Below are 18,481 nucleotides of genomic sequence, written 5' to 3' on the forward strand. Positions count from 1 at the left end.
AGCTACATGCCCCGATCCTGCCTCCTCAGGTCCAGAATGAGTGTCGCCTGGCTGGGCACTCATACCCTTGTGAACTCTGCGTGACACCGGACGTTTATTGAGCACTGACTGTGTGCTTAGGCCCTGGGCGTCCAGGAGCGAACTATATAAAGACCCTTACCCCTCAAATTACTCGGCGGAAGGAGGGGGTAGCTTCGCGTGGGAAGCGTCGGGATCGAGCCCACCACGGTTTCTACTTGGTTTCTAGTCAGACCCTGGGCTTCCCCTGGAAGTTGCTCGAGACGAAGACGGAAAGATCATCTGCACTTTCGTGGACTTAGTAGGAACCCAGGTCTGTCCCGAGCGCGCGTCCAGGGCCTCGAGGCCCCGCAAACAGAGGCCAAGTGCCCGCCCCCGCTGTCTGCCCAATGGCCGCGCGGCCCTACCCCCCGCCCTTCCCTCCCTGAAGGGGAGGGTTCCCGGCTGTCCGCGACTGGAGGCAGGTCGCCGGGTCGTGGCTACCCAAGGTAAGATCGTCACCTTGGGAGCTCGGTCCTCTGGACTCAGGGCGCACAGATGCCTTTCGGGGAGGTGGTACGCAGCGCAGGAGCCGAGTGGGACTAGGAGTCCGCCGGGGTGCACGGGGCTTGGGGCGCGCGGGGAGCTGGGAAGAGCAGGTACTAACGCATAGGGTGTTCGGGGCAGCGAGAGCTCCGTGCACCGCATCCAGCACCGGGGGCTCGGGAGGTGGGTGGCGCGGGCGCCTGCTCGGGCTGGAGGGGAGGTTGGGCCGGAAGGAGAAGGGCGCTGGCTACTGAGCTCCTCCAGTTGCCCACAGGCCCAGGGTGACTCCCAGGCGAGGCCTAGCCCGGGTGCGCCAATCTCTGGCGGCCGCGCTTTTGGGGGTCGCGGACTGCCGCCCTCCCTTGGTTCTTGGCTGTTTTCGGTGGTTCAGAACAGCCTCCCGGTCCTCCGCGGACCTGGGTCTGGCCCGGGAATTCAGGAATAGGAGCCGAGACTGTGAGGCCTCGCCCCTTCCGGGAGGGCGGAGCGCTCTAAACTCAGCTTCTGGCGCAGTCGGGGCAGAACTCTCCTAGACGCTACGGTTAGGAACTATCCGCCCCACATCTTATCTGAGGCCGGAAGGAGGTGCCTGGAAAACACTGGAAAAAACAAAACCGACATTCTTCGTTTGGAGGCTCAAAAACATCTGGAAGGACATCTGGAAGAACCTGAGAACCCGGCTGTTGTGGAGGGCAGGGTTAGAACGTCCTCAGACGTGTCCGAAAGATTTCCATACCTCGCAAGAGAAGGGACTAAATAGTGCATCTTCCGAGGCACACAGTCACTTAGCGACCCCCCTCACCCAGGCAGTGTCCTTGGTCCCTTCCAGGGCTTGAAGGCAGGGGGTTGTGTGAGTCTCACTTGCCGCAGGGGTCTCTAAGCCCTGCAAGGTGTATGGTGAGCTGCAATGAGGCAGCAAGTCCTGGGTTCAAATCCTGTTAGGCCACTGGTCAGCTGTGCAACTTGGCATCGCTTGTCCTCTTGGGATTGTGGCAAGAATTAAATGAAAGAAACTTAGGATGTGCCTGCCTATAGTGGACCCTCAATAAATGTGAACAAATATGGGCTTCCTTTCTTTTTGGTTGGACAATTACATACACCCATACTCCCCAAACTCTTTGCCTCAAAGGCTGAGGCTGGGATGCAGAAGAATGTATCACCTGACTCTCTCCTGGTACTTCTCTGGGTCCCATGGGAGGGAAGGAGGGATCTGTTCGCCACCACAGAGTTGTTCCCCCGCCCCACCTCTCTGATCCTCTTGATTTCTGTCACTGGTACTCGCCCCACCAGGAATGTAGCACCTGGTGGTTGGCAAAGCAGGTCATGCAGCATGTGGCTGTGAGGCTGGTGGGCTGCAGGTAGGGAGGACTACTGCTCCATTTCCCATGTGGCAGGGGACTGGTGGCCTCAGCAGCTTCTGGGCACTCTCTACTCTGCAGCACTGTCTCTTAGAGGTCCCACCCAAGCTTGACATCCAAGTTTCTACTCCAGCCTGCCCCTCTCCTCTGCCCACTTCCCTCCCTGAAAACCCCTTTGGACATCCAATAGCATCTCAAGCTTCACTTGTTCAAAATGGAACTCTGGAGTCCTCTCTGCACCACTGCTTCTCCCCCAGACTCTCTGGCTTGCTAAGTGGCACCCTCCATCCACCTAGTGCCTTGATTCTTCTCTCTCCTTCACCTCCCATATCCACAAAATACCAGGAATCCAGCCATCTCTTGCCACCTTCATGGTTACCATCCTGGCCATACCCATCATGTATTCCCTGCTGTGGCCTCCTGACTTGTCTCCCTGCTTCCGTCCTGCCCCCTCCCCAGTCCAGGATCCTCACAACCACCACAGAGGTCTTTAACATAAATCAAATAAGTCAAATCAAATAAAATCCTCTCCCTTTCCTGCTCAGAGCCCTCCAATGGCTCCCTGTTTCACTCCAAATAAAACCCAAAGTCCCTTCCTATAATGCCCTACATTAGTGGCCCTTCCCAACCTCCTTGACTTGAACTCTGCCCCTCCCCCTAGCTTTCTAAACCTGGACAACTCCAATCTACTTTCTATTCTTCAAACATGCCAAGCTTGTTTCACCTTAGGACTTCTCACTTGCTGTGCCCTCTGCCCAAAACACTGATCTTCTTACATTCGAGTTCAGCTCAAATGTCAGTTCAGAAAAGCTTCCCTCCCCATCCCAGTTCAAGCAGCATGCCCTTCTTCAGGGGCTGTGTCTTACCATCTGCTTTATTTTCTCTGTAACCTTTATTACTGTCTGGAATTCTTATTTATGTGTATGTTTTCTGATTTGTTATCTGTCTCATTCCAGTAGAATGTAAATTGGATGGTGGCAGAGATCTTGTATGTCTTATTCCCTGCAGCTCTCTCCCATGAGAAAGGCAAATAAGAAACAAGCAAACAAACAGATCTATAATTGAAAATTGTGTTAAGTGCTACATAAGCAACCTGCGGCAATTGATTCTATTGGGGGTACTTTTAAATTTCAGGCTTATAAGGCTGAACTACTGTATTGTCAAAACAACCTCTCTGAGCCATTTTAGGGGTGAGGACAAGCCTGGAAAAGGCTGATAACTTGCCTGGGGTCACACCCAGAAGTGGAACTCAGCCTCCTACTGAAAAAATATGTATGTAGGGCTTCTCTGGTGGTGCAGTGGTTAAGAATCTGCCTGCCAATGTAGGGGACACAGGTTCGAGCCCTAGTCCGGAAAGATCCCACATGCTGCGCAGAAACTAAGCCCATGCGCCACAGCTACTGAGCCTGAGCTCTAGAGCCTGCGAGCCACAACTACTGAACCCATGTGCTACAACTACTGAAGCCCGTGCGCCTAGAGCCCGTGCTCTGCAACAAGAGAAGCCACCAAAATGAGAAGGCTGTGCACCTCAACGAAGAGTAGCCCCCGCTCGTTGCAACTAGAGAGAGCCCATGTGCAGCAATGAAGACCCAACACAGCCAAAAATTTAAAAAAAAAAATTTTTTTTTAATTTAAAAAATGTGTGTAGCAAGCTTTAGTGTAATGGTGGGCCTGCAGTCATGTTCTGGGAAGAACCTGATCCCAGATCCTGAAGACCTCAGTTCTTTACTCTTCTACTCACTAGCAAGTCCCCTTAATTCCTTGGTGCTTCATTTTCTTCACGGTAAGAATAGGATAGATCCTATTATTATGTTGGGTGCCTTCTCCTCTTCCCCATCCTCTCCCTCCTACCCCTCCTCCTCCCTCTCCTCCCCTTCCCCCTCAGTATACTCCAAAGGAGCAGCACTTCTAGGCGGTGCCCTTTTGCTATCAGAAGCTAGGGGCACATTCAGACCTGGGGATAATGGGGCAGGAGCCAGAGCTCTCCCCAACAATGACCGACCTGCAGGGCAGAAATGGGCCCTAGGTCTTCTAGATCTGATTTTTTTTTTTTTCACCAATTTGTTTTTAGGCAAATTCATTGAGGGCCTCTGAGACTTAAGCAGTAAAATAGGATGATTAAAGAAAAGAGCAAAAATTCCAAAGAGTTGAAAAAGAAAGAGAGAATTGCCTTTTGTCCAACTCCACTCCCAACTCTGTTGCCATGTGTGGTCTGTTTTCTTCCAGTCTTTTTTCCTCTCTCTCAGTCCATCCACCCTTCATGGGCCAGAGCCCTCTGCCACTTCAGAACCCAGACAGCGATGACGTTTGCTGAGGACAAGACTTATCAGTATATCCGCGACCATCATGGCAATTTTTGCAATATTCATGTTCTGGAGATTCTGCCTTACCTATCCTGCCTCACAATAAGTGACCAGGTGAGCCGGGGCGTGACAACCAGGCATGGACTGGGGGCAGGGCTGTGGAATTCAGAGCTTCTCCCAAGCCAGGACCAACTCCTTCCTTCTCTGTTGTATCTTGCTTCCCATCCTTGACAGTTTTCTAACTTTCAGAATGAAGTGTGGCTCAGGGTGTCCTTTCCAACCTCACTGAGCTCCCTCTTGTGTCGTTTTGGTATAGTGCTCCAAAATATGGCACTGAGATTTCTGGGCTTGGGACCCCTCACCCACTTTCATCGGAACCTTCTTTTTCTTTATCTCTTTTGTCCTCGTTCCTGTTTAGTTTCAATTGCGTTCTCCTAGTCATGGGACCCATCCTGGCAGGGCGCCTGGGGCTCAACTTTGAGAGTCTTTGGGAGCCAGACTGTGCTAGCTCCCTCAGCACTTGCTGTGGGCCCCTAGTGAAGTAAGCCTGGCCCCTCCCAGTTTTAGCTGTCCCCACATTGAACCCTGAGGCCTCCCTCTGCTTCCTCCATGCAGATACCGGTGGTATGTGAGTTTGTGGCTGGTAGGGTTTGGCTCCTCCCTCTTGTATTTTGGTGTTTGTGGGAATACCTTGCCATTTAGTTCTGCAGTAAATGTTTTCTGTGAGTTTTTTTTTTTTTTTTTTCCTGTGGGTTTTTGTTTCTGCTATCTGGTTGCTTGTTTGTATGTGCTAAGCCTCAGTTTCCTCATCAGTAGAGTAGGGGTAATAATAGCATTAAATAAGATAATTCATGCAAAGCCCTGAGCAGAGAGCCTGGGACACAGTAAGGCCTATTTCCTGGACCTTTAAACTTGGGCTTAAACTCTGGCCTTGTCCTGGGCTCTGACTCAGTTTCAGATGGTTGCTTCCATCTTGTAGCTTTCTAGGTACCTCCATCTGCAGCTGTCCCCTCCAGAGTGGGGAGGGGGTTAGGGCTACCAGGCTTGAGCTTGGTGGCAGGGCTGTGTCTTTCAGGACCGACTGCGGGCCTCCTATGAGCGCTGGGGGAACCAGGGCACTCTCTGGGACCTCTTCAACAGCCTTCGGCGGAGGAACGGCTGGGTGCCTTCCTTCATTGGGGCACTGAGGGCCTGTGAACTGTCCAGTCTCGCTGATGAAGTGGACCGAGTCTACCAGAGCAACCTGCTACGTGAGCCTCCCACCTTGGCCCTTCTTCTGGAACTCCTGTCTGATTCCCTGGCCTCCACTCTCCCTCTCCTCTCACCCCATACCTGCTGTCTTCATCTCTCATCCTCCCTCCCATCACTCCTGGGCAGTGGACAAACCTGAGTGTAGATCCATGCTTTGCCACTTATTAATCTTTATTAACCCTTTGGCCAAGCCCCTTTATTCCCTAAGTCTCAGTCTTCTTCTCTGTAAAATGGGGCTAATGGCAACATTTACCTTGTAGGGCTGCAGTGGATACCGTGGGATGATGGCATGTTGAGTGCTTAGCTGGGGCTGGGTACCTTCCATGTGCTCAGCAAATGGAGCCTCCTCTAATTTTTGTGGCTGTGACGTTTGCCTCCCACGCTTTTCTCATTTCCTCCCGTCTACTCTCCCTCAGTTTGCCTTCCCTCTCTTTGCTCATCTCTTCTCTCCCCCTCCCTTCACTGTCTCTTCTTTCTTCCTCATGGGCTCCTTACTTCCTTTCCCCTCATCTCTTCCCCTCCCACTGGTTTCCCCTAGAGCCTCCTTAGCTGCCTCCCACCCCCGCAGCTGCCCAGTTATCCCTCAAAGCCCTCTCAATGCTCCCTGCCAGGCCAAGTACTCAGAGGGGGTCTGCTGAGGCCAGGGTCTCAGGGGCTGAGGCAGGAAGAAAATTCACACCAGCCCTATATATATTTCAGACTAGAGACAATTCCTGAGACACTGCTCAGATTTACAGCCTTAAAATATCCCCATGTTTGCCTTTCTTTTTTTTCCTCCCCCTCCCTTCCTTCCTCCCCTCCTTCCTTTCTAACATCTCTTCATTTGTGGAGATTACCAGTGATTCCCCCAGATAAAAACAGCTGTGGTAGGGCCAGGCGTGGATGGTGGGGGCAAAGGGGAGGGGCTGAGGAGGAAACTTTAGGTCAGGGGTCAGATAGTGGTGAAAGCCACCCACGAGGAGGAGAAGAAAGCCACGGTGTCCCAGAATGCCTGGGGAAAGAGAAGTGGTGACTGCTGACACAGTCTGGGTGGTGAGAGGCCTGCGAGGTGCCCCCAACACTCTCACTTCCCCCACTACTCCTCCTACCTCTCCTTGTCCTCTCCACCACCACTCCCTCCGATACCTGCCTCCTGCTTCGGGAAGCTGGTCTCCTCTGAGGAGTACTGCCCACGTCAGGATAGAGTTTGATGCTGTGGGGGACTGATAGCCATGGACCTGGAGTTCTAGGAGCACCCAGGCCTCTCTTGTCACTGAGAGCACCCCAATTCCTCCTTGACATCACAATATCTTTGTCCTTCAGGGAATCCGAACAACTCCCCATCCCCACTGGAGCGGCCATCAATTCCTGCTGGGGTTCCAGGGCCATCCACACCTGCTGTGGCCCCCAGCATCCCCTGCAATGGCTACAGAGAGGACGAGCCAAGTTACCCTATGCCTGTCCAGGACACCCAGTCACCAGAGTCCCTGGGAGAGGTGTGTCCTCACGATCTACCTTGAACCTCCTGCTTTTGTGTTCCCGTCTGCCCACTTCTGCTCACCCAGCCTTCCGGAAGTCCCCGACAAATCATGCCTAATCTCTGCTCAGAACCCCAGGGCTCCCCCAATATGGATCTGCCCCAGCTCCCGGACTGCCAACCAGGTCTTCACTATGTGGCAGCCCCCACCCCTCTGTCATCAGCCAGCTGTGAGGTCACAATTCTGAGGTCTTTGCAGTGGTCCATGTGAGATGTTGAGCTGGGTCAAGGGATCAGGGGATGACCAGATGAGGGAGAGTGAGGGAGCAGGAGGTGATGGGGGAAGGGGGGGATGTTTGGAGCTGTAATCATTGCCAGTAAAGTTTGGGGGTTAAGATGACTGATTCTGTTGGGATAGGATGAGTGGGCAGTGAGGTGTCCAGGAGACACCACTTGGACTTGAAGCATAAGAAAGGGGTCTGTGCAGTGGCCCCAAAGATGGGGACCTTTCTTTAGGGCCAGACAGATGAATAGGGACCCCCCATAGGATGATTTTCTATGAGGTGGCTTCAAAGTCACCTGCAGATAGAAGTCCTGGCAATGACCAAAGCCGAGGCAAGGGCTTCCTTGGTCCTGTGCTTCATGGCATGGGCTGTGGCCTGTAGGAGCCATCCCAAGCATAAGCTGCCCTTTGCCAGCTCCTGGGAGAAGCAACTGCCTTATTCATATATTCCTTCGTGCAGAGTTCGAAGAAAGCCCCACAGCCACCCAGCTCTGGGGCTGTCCTCAAGAGGCTGGGTGGCCCCCTGCAGCCCTCATCTGACACGGTGGCCCTCAGCCCTCTGACCTGCAGTGGACATCAGGAGCAAGACACAGAACTGGGCACTACCCACACAGCAGGTATGCATGGACCCTGGAGTTATAGGGCCTTTCTGACCTCCCAGTGAGGGTAAGGGTTAGAGTTGCCCCTCTGGTTTTCTTGGACAGGAGGCAAAGGTGGTATTCCCCAGGGAAATGAGTTCACCCCAGGGAACAACCCAGTTCCTCAGAGGGCATATTGGTTAGTATTTGCTTTGTAACATACAATCCCAAAATTTAGTAGCTTAAAATACGACTATTTACTTAGCTCATGATTGTGTGGGTCAGCAATTTGGGCTGGCTCAGATGGGCTGAATTCCCTCTTATATATGCATCAGGGTACATATAAGCTGTTTACGGCTGTTGGCTGGGGCACCTCAGTTCTCTTCTATGAGTCTCTTACCTTCCAGCAGTCAAGCCCATTTCATATACCTGAGCAGAGTTCTGAGAGAGGGAGAGTGGGCTTCTGGGGCATAGGCTCAAAACTGGCGCAGTTTTCCTCCTGCCTCTTTCTGTGGGACAAAGCAAGTTACAAGGCCAGCCCAGCATCAAGGAGTAGAAAGATAGACTCCATCCCTACATGAGAGGACTGACAAGGTCACATTGCAGAGGGCGTGGATACAGGTAGAAGTGAATTAGGGCCATGCCTGCGCTATACCAAAGGGACTATGTAGGGATCCGCCAGGACCTGGAGGACAGTGCAAGAAGAGTACAGGGCTGGGCCAGCTGTTGTCAGGGAGCACTGCCCTACCCTAAAGGGGTCTCTAGCTCCCAGTGAATCACTAAAACTTTTCAGCCCCCAGGAGAAGTATGTTCTTCATCAGCCAAGGGCCTGGACCCTTATATCAGACATCTCAGGAATATAGTGCTATCTACTCTGATGTCTCAGGCTGGCATCTCTGCACCACTATTTCCCAAACTGTGTTCCACATGACAGTGATGCCCAGCCAGCCCACAGTGCCCACGGAACAGCCACAAGACACAGGAGCTCAGAGAAGCCACCTTAGCGTCCCATGCTCCTGTCACACCAAACTCTAACCCACGTATCCTTTTGCACTTTGCATTGTCAGCTTGCTGTGGAACATATTTTCAAGAAATGCTGCTGTGGACCAGGGAGGCAGAGGGCACTTTGATTTCAGTATGAGTATGGACACAGGTCCCATGAGATTCTGTGGTGTTAGCTTTGGGATGGGGGGTGGTGGACATCAGAATCACTCCCGACCTTTGTCAGCTGTAGGGCCAGGCATGTGTGTTCTCAGGAGTTCCATGGTGAATCCTTATGTAGCTGCCTTTATGGACCATCACCACCTGCTCCCTCCTGATTCCCCCAGTTCAGACTCTCCTCCCAGGGGTGGCTTTGTCCCTGTACCCCCAAGCCCTTGGGCCTCCTAGAAGATTTGCACACACTGGGGGCTGACTGGGCCTCTGGTGCCACATGACTGGTGTGAGCTCTTCTAAGAAGAGCCATCCTGCTCCTCTTGCCCTGGCCTAGGATTGTTCCTGCTGAGAGGAAAGATGGCAGTGGGAGAAACATCCAGGATTCCACTTGTCTAAGGAGAGGATGGAAGAGGCAGACACAAGAGGAAAGGGGGGTGTCCTAGGCAGGAGAAGAAAAAGCAGAGAGGAAAATTACTAATGATTTTCAAGCTCCTAGACCCTGTTAAAGGGAGGGATCATTTTGCTCTTGTGAGAGAACACGTCAAGGACTGAGGAGGGACAGGACCAAGGATTTATCTGCAACCATTGGGCCTTCAGCCCTGGGAACCAAAGAGACTGTGGAGAGTCCTCCACGGGTAGGAGGTTGGGAGGCTTGGATGCAATAGGGATGGTGTGAGCTGGGACAGAGAGACCCTTCTCCAGCCCTCTGATCCCAAGGCCACTGTGATTTTAGGATAACACTCCTGTGGGTTTGTGTTTCTCATTTTGTTTTGCCACCTGCAGGCATGGTCTCCAGTTTCACATCATTCTATGGGCCTGTGTCTCCGACTGTCTCCTTCCAGCCCTTGGTCCGTTCTACCCCCAGGGCAAGCTGCTTGCCTGGACCCCCAGTGTCAGCTCCATCTATTGGCACCTCCTCCTCCTCCTTCACTGGCTTGGCCTCTGCAGGAGGTGCTGGTGACCAGGCTGAAGGTACCATCTGCTCCAGCGGGGCAGGGGTGCCCACCAACTCAGCATTTGGCAGCACAGTGCCTTCCAAGTTGTCCACCAGCTTGAAGCCCCCTGGTGCAATGCCCATTAATGTGCTCACCAGTCTAGCACCATCCAAATTGCCCATCAACTCAGTGCATTCTGGCGTGGTGCCACTCAAAGTGCCTACTGGCTTGGTGCCTGGCCACAGGAAACATATGTGCACGGTGCCCAGAAAGCTGCCTGCCAACACAGGGCCCACCATCAGGAACAGCAACAGACTTGTGGAGGTGAGTCCTCGCCCCTCCTAGCAGTGATCCAGGCCTCTTCCTTGTACCCTTTCCAGTCTCCATTCTGTCTCCAGCCTAGGCTGGTCCAGGGCTTCTTCTGAGGGCATAGGGACAGCTGAGACCTAGCCTCATCCAGACCTAACACCATGTCCTTTAGAGTAATAATAATCATTAGAACTCTTAAGTGTGAATGCTTCAGGAGGGTCAGGCTTGCTGGGCCACCTCCACTGGTCACATGCATTAACCCATTTAGAGCTCACAGCTCCCTTTTAAGCTCATCAATACTATTTTGCAGGTGAGGAAACATTGAGGGGTAGAGCGGGGTAGCCTGTTTGCCTCGATGCCTTGCTCTTCACCACTGGGATATCTGGCCTGCCCCACCATGACCAGGGTTTTACAAACTGCAGTCCCAGCCCATCCATCTCTGACCCTAGCAGCCTCCACAGTTGCCTGCTCGGAGCCTGCACGTCTAACCCTACTGCTGCTGTCTGTCTGGAAGAACCAAGTCCATGGGGCCCCTTGGGTGCATGGTCCAGCCTCTGACCCTGTGGCTGCTTCATGGCCATCAAGCCCAGGCATAATGTCAAAGTAGATGGGGCCACACATGACCAAGTGCTCCCTGGGGTGGGAGTGAGCTCACAGGCAGGCCAGTGAGTAGAGCTTTCAGCCCTGGAGGAGTTCACCACTGATGCTCCTGCAGGGCCTTAGTCCCCTCCTCCCCCACTGTCCTCCTGCACCATCAGTGGGTTGAGTCCCCAAGAGAGGGTTGCCTCACAGCACTATGGGCTGGGAACTGAGGGGTTGGCCTGTTTTGGGAATGGGGCCACCCAACCTGGGCTTGCCCCCCACCATCCTCAGTCCCTCCAGTCCCTCCTTTCTTTCCCAGGAGACTCCAGCATCTCCAGCACCCACAGGTACTGCCACTGGAGGCACCTCGCCATGGCCAGATAGCAGCTCTGACTGCTGGGGCTCAGAGCTGGAGCTGAGCAAGCCTGGCAGGCTGGTATCCAGAATGGATAGCCAACCGTTCTCGGGCTGCTCCGCAGACCTCGCCATCAGCCACAGTAACTCCCTGGGCGTGGGGCCTGACAACGCTCCGGAGGAAAACGAGTACGAGTCGGAGGACACCATTAGGATCCACGGGGGCCCCAGTACCCCCATCCTGGGGGACAGCCCTGGGACACACACGGCCCCAGAATTCCGGGAGGAGGAAGAGTTGGAGGAGTTGCTGGTGGTCAGGAACTTGCCCTGGGCTCCGTGGCTTGGGGTGGCCGTGGCTGGGGTGCTCCTAGCTGCGCTCCTGGCCACACTGTACCGGCGGCGCCCACTCCAGTGAAACTCCTGGGCCCTCCCTATCACGCCTCTGCTCCCTTTCCCATGGTACATCTGCCTGAGCCATTGAGTTGAGCTGTCCCACCATCCTTGACGCTATCTCTGGGCTGGCAGAGGCTGGGTCAGAGGCGAGGCAGCATTTCCATCCCAGCTCCTGCCCTTGGCAGCTACCCCACCATCCTTGGCTTTCTGGGCCCTGGGCTGCCCTGAGTGCTCCAGACCTCGCCCACCTGGCCATCTGGTTGTTGCCCTTATCCTCTGGAGGAGGTGCCCCCGTCTAGGCCTTATCCCTCTTTACCCAAGTGCAAGGATCAGGAGGTGCTACTGGAGACCGCAGGGGGTCGGAAACATCCCCCATCCTGCCCTGGTCCCTGGCAGCCAATGGGGGGGGTAGGAGACCCCACAGAACATCACTCCAGCCCCCAGTGGCCCAGCCTCAGGCTATTGCCCCAGGAGCAGCGGAGTGGCCCATCTTCAAGGACTTAGTCCCCTGCCTCTCTGGTTCCCCTCCCCTGCCACACAAGGTTGGGGAGGAGGTCTGGAGATTCCCATGGACCCCTGGGGAGCCCGATCAGGTGCTAGGCCTGAGGACCACCTAAGTGCCCCTCTCCAGCCTTCTCATCCTGGTCTCTGTTCTCTTCAGCTCCATATGGGGGTTGGAGAGGGAGCACATGCAGGGCAGAGCTCAGGCCAAGGTTTGGATTTCAGCTCCACCTCCTCTTGGGCTGTGTGGCCTTGGCAAATAATCAGCCTTCTCTGGTCTTGCTTACTCATGTGAACCCTGAGGATCATGGCTCATCCTTCACTGGGTTCTCCTGAGATTGAAGCATACACGTCTTTGTCAAGTGCCTGGTCCAGAGCAGGTGGCCACTAAATGCTTTTCTCACCTCTCCCTGCCCAGCCTGGTAGAGATGAGGGCATGAGAGGCAGAGTGCCCAGTGGGTAAGCGTGCACTGCTGCAGTGTAGGATGGCCGAAGCCTGCATCCCATCTTACTAACTCTGTGCTTTGGGGCAAGCTGTTAACCTCTCTGTGCCTGTTTTCTCATCTGTAAAATGGGGATGAATAGTAAAATTTTATGTATAGATATACATGTCCTAGTGTTGTGAGGATTAAATGAGTTTATCTATATAAATCTTAGAATGGTTCCTGACATTTCATTTACTAGGGGTGGATACATTATCTCTATTCAAATGTGGAGGGACTGGAGCACTTGGCCGTGCCTTTAGAAGCAGACCCAAACCCTACTGCCTATGCCCCTTTTATATTTGTCCCTTACTTTATTCCATGCACTGGGGAATTGTTGGGGAGTGAGGAGGGAGGCATGTCCACTGGGGCAACTGTGCAGGGTGGGGGCTAGGGTGCCGCCCAGCAGACAGACGGATTGAGGGATATCCTTGTGGGTTCATTCCTAGCAGCCATTGCTGGACAAGGGCCAGGCATAGGAGCCTCGGGAGCTACCTTCATTTCTGAGCTCTGCAAGGGATAGGAACTAGAACCCTGTGGAGATATAAGGGGTAGGGCTCACTGTGGCCCACCCCCAAACTGTCAGTCTGCAGGGTACTGCACCCTGCTCTGGCTGCTACAGCCTTTCTTTACGCTGCCCTCGGGGACTTCAGCAACCTAATGACCTCTACTTCCACCTCTGAGCTTCTCTTCAACCCTCTCTCCAAATGCAACCACCTGTACCCTGAAGCCAGGAGTGGTCCCTACCCAAGCTGTCTGCAACCACGCCCCATCACTCTTGCTTTTAACCCTCTGTGCTGCTTCCTCCCTCCCAGGTACCCAGGTCAGTGAACAGTTCATGAATAGGTACTGGTTTTAATGTGTTACCCTCCCAAGGTAGCTTTAGAAAAAAGTTATCTCAAGAAAGCAGCTTGTAGACCCAAAATATGCTACTTAAATGGTAGAATTTTAAGCACAGTGACCAGCCATGTGGGAGATACCTTTGGGTAAGGTGTGTAGGAAACATTTAGGGACCATCCTGGCACATTTCAAATTATGCTGCTCAGAAGCCCTGACTTGGCCTGCATTGAACAGCATTCCTATTTTGGCTGTTGTCAATAAAATGTCAACTTCAAGGAGGATTGGGAATTGGCCTGTGGCCAGGAGAGGGCTTGGGGTAGTTGATAAGAGAGATGGGGAAGCACCCTTTACCTCGGTGTAAAGGCCGGGGTGGGGCCAGAGGGCCCAGTGCCATCCTAAGTGCTTAAGGGCAGACTCAGCAGTAGCCAAGGTACCTACATATAAATCCCTCTCCATCTTTTCTCTCTCTCCTGTTGAAACATTTCCTTCAAAGCCCAAGAGCTACCACTGCTTCTCTTTCCCTGGGAAACACCTGCCGATTCTGCTTGATGACCCACCGAAGCCAGACTAATACCATACTCTCACCTTGTTTCCCTGGTTGGATGTGCTCAGATTTAATTGATTTGGGAGAATTTCTAGTCAAAGATCAGCAAGAGGGCTTCCCTGGTGGCGCAGTCGTTGGGAGTCCGCCTGCCGATGCAGGGGACACGGGTTCGTGCCCCGAACCGGGAAGATCCCACATGCCGCGGAGCGGCTGGGCCCGTGAGCCATGGCCACGGGGCCTGCGCGTCCGGAGCCTGTGCTCCGCAACAGGAGAGGCCACAACAGTGAGAGGCCCGCGTACAGCAAAAAAAAAAAAAAAAAAAAAAAAGATCAGCAAGATGCCCTTCACTCTTTCAGGCCATGGATTATTCATAGCTTCTTTTTTATGGAAAGCTTTTAAGCACACACTGAAGTACAGAAACTAGAATAATTACCTCTCCCCTCCACGTGCCCATTACACACCTTCAATAATTATGGACTCATGGATAGTCTTGTTCATCCCTGCCTGATTCCCCCTTTTCTGTACAGGTTCTTTTTGTAAGTCAGAAAGTGAAGAGTTCAGAAAGTCAAGGGAAAGACTTGGGACAGGAGGATTCTGTGGCAAAGACCCTCTTTTTTCTTCCAAGGCATTCCCCTCTTGGTTTCTTGGCCTCAGTGGGTGACATCCCTCTTGAACCAGTTCAAAACGTGAGTAGCACTGGTTCCGTCTTAGGAGGAGAGAACCAGAGGAGGTTCCTTCACTGACAAGCTCCTTGGAAGTATCTGGCTACTGCTTCTGTCCCAGAGAGGTGACGATTGACGGGTGTGTCCAGTGGCAGTTTGCCCCATTGCACGAGGAGTCTCCTTTAGGCTCTGACAAAGCCCTTCCAGCAGGCAGAAATTCCCATTCTTGGCCAGATTCAAACTTCACAGCATGTGTCCTGCTCTTATAGGAGTCTCCTTAGAAATGGAGTCATTCAAGCCTTGAGGTCCCTTGCTTTCTACCAATGCACTATCGTGAAGCTGATGGCCAAGGAACACCTCCACCCCCACCTTCAGGGAGAGTAGTGTTCAGGGTCCCTGGGCTAGTCTGTGCTGGAAGTGATAGCTCTTTATGGATAAAAATCACATGTTCCCCTTTCTGCTCTTTTCCATGTAGCCCAGGGCCATGAAGTTCACACTTGGTGCAGGGCATGGTCACTCAGCACTCCTCATCCCTGCTGCTGCTGCTGTTAATAACAGCAATAATAAAAAGTGCTACCACTTACCCCATACCTTTTTGCATACCAGGTGCTGGGCTAGGTGCCTTACATGTATTAACTTGTTTAATCCTCACAATGACCCTATGAAACGGATACAAGTATGACCCAATTTACAGCTGATCTGCAAGACTGGGAGGGACAAAGGACCAGAGGGGACAATGCAAGGGAAGACTCTGGCCTGTGGGCCCCAGAGTTGGATGTTCTCCATGCCCATGACCCACAGCTGATCAGGTGCCTGGAGCCTGGGACCCCATTTAAAGTAAGATTTCACACCATCACATCTCTGCCCTGTGTGCCAAGATCTGGCACCTGCTATAACAGTGTAATGATGTGCAATATATAATTAATATAGTCTCAGGGATGCTGTGACAATATGAATATAATCATCTTGTATGTGCCCAGGCTCAATGGCCTGAGGCTGAATGAGGTGAGGCAGCTGGAGGTCAGTTTGGTTTAGCAGATATTGTTTGTTAAAGGATTCCCCTGTGCCAGGTCTAAGGCCTAAAATGAGTAAGACACCTGCATACACTCCAGTGGTCGGGAATGACTCACAAAGTATGGTGGAGACATATAGGCTTTCATGTCATTTATTTCACGTATTTATACAACAGATATTTATTTTGCTCCTACTGAGTGCAGAGTATGGGGACAGGCCTTGGAGAGACACAATAATAATGCAAAAAGCCCACCTTAAGTGCCCCCTTCTATCACCCACTGTCTCCAATATAATTGTGAGTGGTCTAAAGGAGTGTCTAAAAGCAAGGGCAGGGGTGGGGGGGAGGAGAGAAAAGTGTTGTTTTGATCAGTCATGTACTATTAACAATTATAACAATGAAATCCAGGAAAACAGTAAAACTTAGAACCTCTAGGGAACAAGAAAAATATTAAGTATAAATTTACAAAGACACCTATCAGGACGGCTAAAATGAAAGTGTCTGACAAGATCAAATGTTGATGGAAATATAGAGCAACTGAAACTCTCAAACTTTAGGGGTAATGTAAGTTAGTAAAACCCTGTTGGAAAATAGGCAGTATCTACTAAAGCTGAACACATGCATAACCTATGACCCAGCAATTCCACTCCTGGGTATGTACATGACAGAAACAAGAGCTCATGTCTACCAAGATATGTGCAAGAATATTTCTAATTGCACTGTTCAAAATAGCCCCAAACTGGAAGCAACCCAAAGGTCTATCCACAGTAGAATGGATATATATATATATATATATATATATATAAGTTGGGGTAAAGTCATACAGTAGAATACTAGTGCACAACAATGAATACGAATGAAAATATTGCTACACTCAATGTGGATATATTGCACAGACATGATGTTGAGAAAAAGAAGTCAGTAGAGGGCTTCACTGGTGGCGCAGTGGTTTAGAGTCCGCCTGCTGATGCAGGGGACATGGGTTCGTGCCCCGGTCTGGGAAGATCCCACATGCCGCGGAGCGGCTGGGCCCGTGAGCCATGGCCGCTGAGCCTGCGCGTCCGGAGCCTGCGCTCCGCAATGGGAGAGGCCACAACAGTGAGAGGCCCGCGTACCGCAAAAAAAAAAAAAAAAAAAGTACACACACAAAAGTGTTTACTGGGTGATTCTATTCATACAAAAAGTACAGAAATAAGCAAAATTGATCTATGGCATTGAAAGTCGGCATGGTTACCCTTGATTTGGGTGTTGGTTTCATGAGTACCTTCAGTTTGTGTACAGAATCGCTTTAGAGATATGGAGATAAACCAAGGTCACACAAATGAGAACAAACATAGGCTGTTCATTCTGAGCTTGTAAGAGCAGCCACTGTCACTTGCATTTGGCCAGGAGGGTATCAAAGGCAGGCAGGGACTGGGAAAACACTGTGGTGAATAAAAGAAAGGGAAGGCTTCAGATGTGCTGTGATTGGAGGTTGTTTGCCTGGGACACTGGAGGCTGGCTAACTAGAAGAGGGGCACCTTATGTGATTGGTTGGGGAACATATTTGACTTTCTCTGGTTGGTCCCGAGATGGAAGAGAGGGAAGAGGTGGTTGGGGATTGGGAAGAAGCTGGCACACATTAACCAAGACCTGATCATTCTGGATGACTGCTGCAGAGGCTGTGGTTTGGCTTTCCAGGCTGGTTACTGCAGAGAGTTCTATTGTCATATATGGTCTGGCCACTGTCCTTTTGTATATTCAGTCTCTCAGAGGGAAGGATATGGGCTCTGCGAGGGGTCTCCACTGCCAGAATGGGATGGGAGTGGGCACATACATGCTTCATCCAGCTCCCTATCCCTCCCTGGGGTCAGTGGTGCTGCCTGTAAGGATAAGGCCAACGGCTAGAGGGCTCTGCTGCAAGTCATGGCTTAGCTACTGCACCCACTAAAGTTTTTTTAAGGCCTGGCTTAAAGCCCAGCTCCTTTTGGAAGCTTTTTTGAATAGATCCCTCTCACTTATTAGCCTTTCTAAATTCTCATGGCTTACCTCAAATTCTTCAGAGTAAATTCTCACCTTCCTGCCTGCATGTAAAAAACTTACACTGGGGGCTTCCCTGGTGGCGCAGTGGTTAAGAATCCACCTGCCGATGCAGGGGACATGGGTTCGAGCCCTAGTCCGGGAAGATCCCACATGCTGGGGAGCAACTAAGCCCATGTGCCACAACTACTGAGCCTGCGCTCTAGAGCCCACAAGCCACAACTATGGAAGCCCACACGCCACAGCTACTGAAGCCCGTGCGCCGAGCCTGTGCTCCGCAACAAGAGAAGCAACCGCAATGAGAAGCCCACGCACTGCAACAAAGAGTAGTCCCCACTCGCCGCAACTAGAGAAAGGCTGAGTGCAGCAATGAACTCAACACAGCCAAAAATAATAAAAAAAAAACCACACAACTTACACTGAATATCTTCCTTCTACTTACTCAATGCTGTTTCTATAAAAACAGCAATAAAAGAAAAATACCCCCTCAACCCCACAGCTTTTTATTGAAGTAAAATATACATGCTGAAAAGGGTACTTCAAAGACAGAAGGGACCTGGGGGGACGGGGTGGGCAGCAGCCAGAAAGGTGGAGGTGGGGAGAGAAAATGGGAACAGTGAGAAAGATGAAGAAGGGAAGTAGCCCTGGGTTCTAGTCCTGGGTCCACAGCCAGCTCCTGGCGTCCCTTTCCTTCCTGGACCCATAAACCATGAGGCTGGACCAGGTGATGTCAAATCCTTCCTCCTCCAGAGCTCAGTCCCATCAGCCCTTGAGTGTCCTTGGCATGGACTGGCTGTACCAGCTTCCTCCCCTCCTCTGTCCTTCCCCATCCCCAAGTGCCACTGCCATACTGTCTGAATCGCTGATTTCCTAGCAGTCAGATGCTGTCTCCTATTTCATCAGTTTGCTTGTACTTAACAT

General features: G+C 52.0%; 1 protein-coding gene across 4 annotated transcripts; it reads left to right on the plus strand.

Moving 5' to 3' along the window:
• The first annotated feature begins 408 nt into the window (after positions 1-408).
• Positions 409-12,574, plus strand: MAVS (mitochondrial antiviral signaling protein). 4 transcript variants are annotated; one of them, XM_079945163.1, is made up of 7 exons: positions 409-506; positions 4,128-4,318; positions 5,265-5,454; positions 6,758-6,930; positions 7,655-7,811; positions 9,711-10,186; positions 11,073-12,574. In XM_079945163.1, the coding sequence occupies exons 2-7, from the start codon at positions 4,202-4,204 to the stop codon at positions 11,520-11,522; spliced, it is 1,563 nt and encodes a 520-aa protein (XP_079801289.1). In that variant the 5' UTR covers positions 409-506; positions 4,128-4,201; the 3' UTR covers positions 11,523-12,574. The 4 variants fall into 4 exon arrangements, with proteins under 4 accessions (XP_079801289.1, XP_079801291.1, XP_079801290.1 ...); XM_079945165.1 differs by having other exon boundaries at positions 5,280-5,454; XM_079945164.1 differs by having other exon boundaries at positions 476-506; positions 4,148-4,318.
• The last annotated feature ends 5,907 nt before the right edge of the window (positions 12,575-18,481 follow it).

This window comes from Stenella coeruleoalba (genome assembly GCF_951394435.1).
Source record: "Stenella coeruleoalba genome assembly, chromosome: 15".
Lineage (NCBI taxonomy): Eukaryota > Metazoa > Chordata > Mammalia > Artiodactyla > Delphinidae > Stenella > Stenella coeruleoalba.

Bases quoted from the DNA above. Each gene is read 5' to 3' on its own strand.
- MAVS (XM_079945163.1), top strand. From the start codon at position 4,202: ATGACGTTTGCTGAGGACAAGACTTATCAGTATATCCGCGACCATCAT. The intron at 7,812-9,710 runs GTATGCATGGAC...TGCCACCTGCAG, and splicing joins GGGCACTACCCACACAGCAG to GCATGGTCTCCAGTTTCACA. The intron at 10,187-11,072 runs GTGAGTCCTCGC...TTTCTTTCCCAG, and splicing joins ACAGCAACAGACTTGTGGAG to GAGACTCCAGCATCTCCAGC.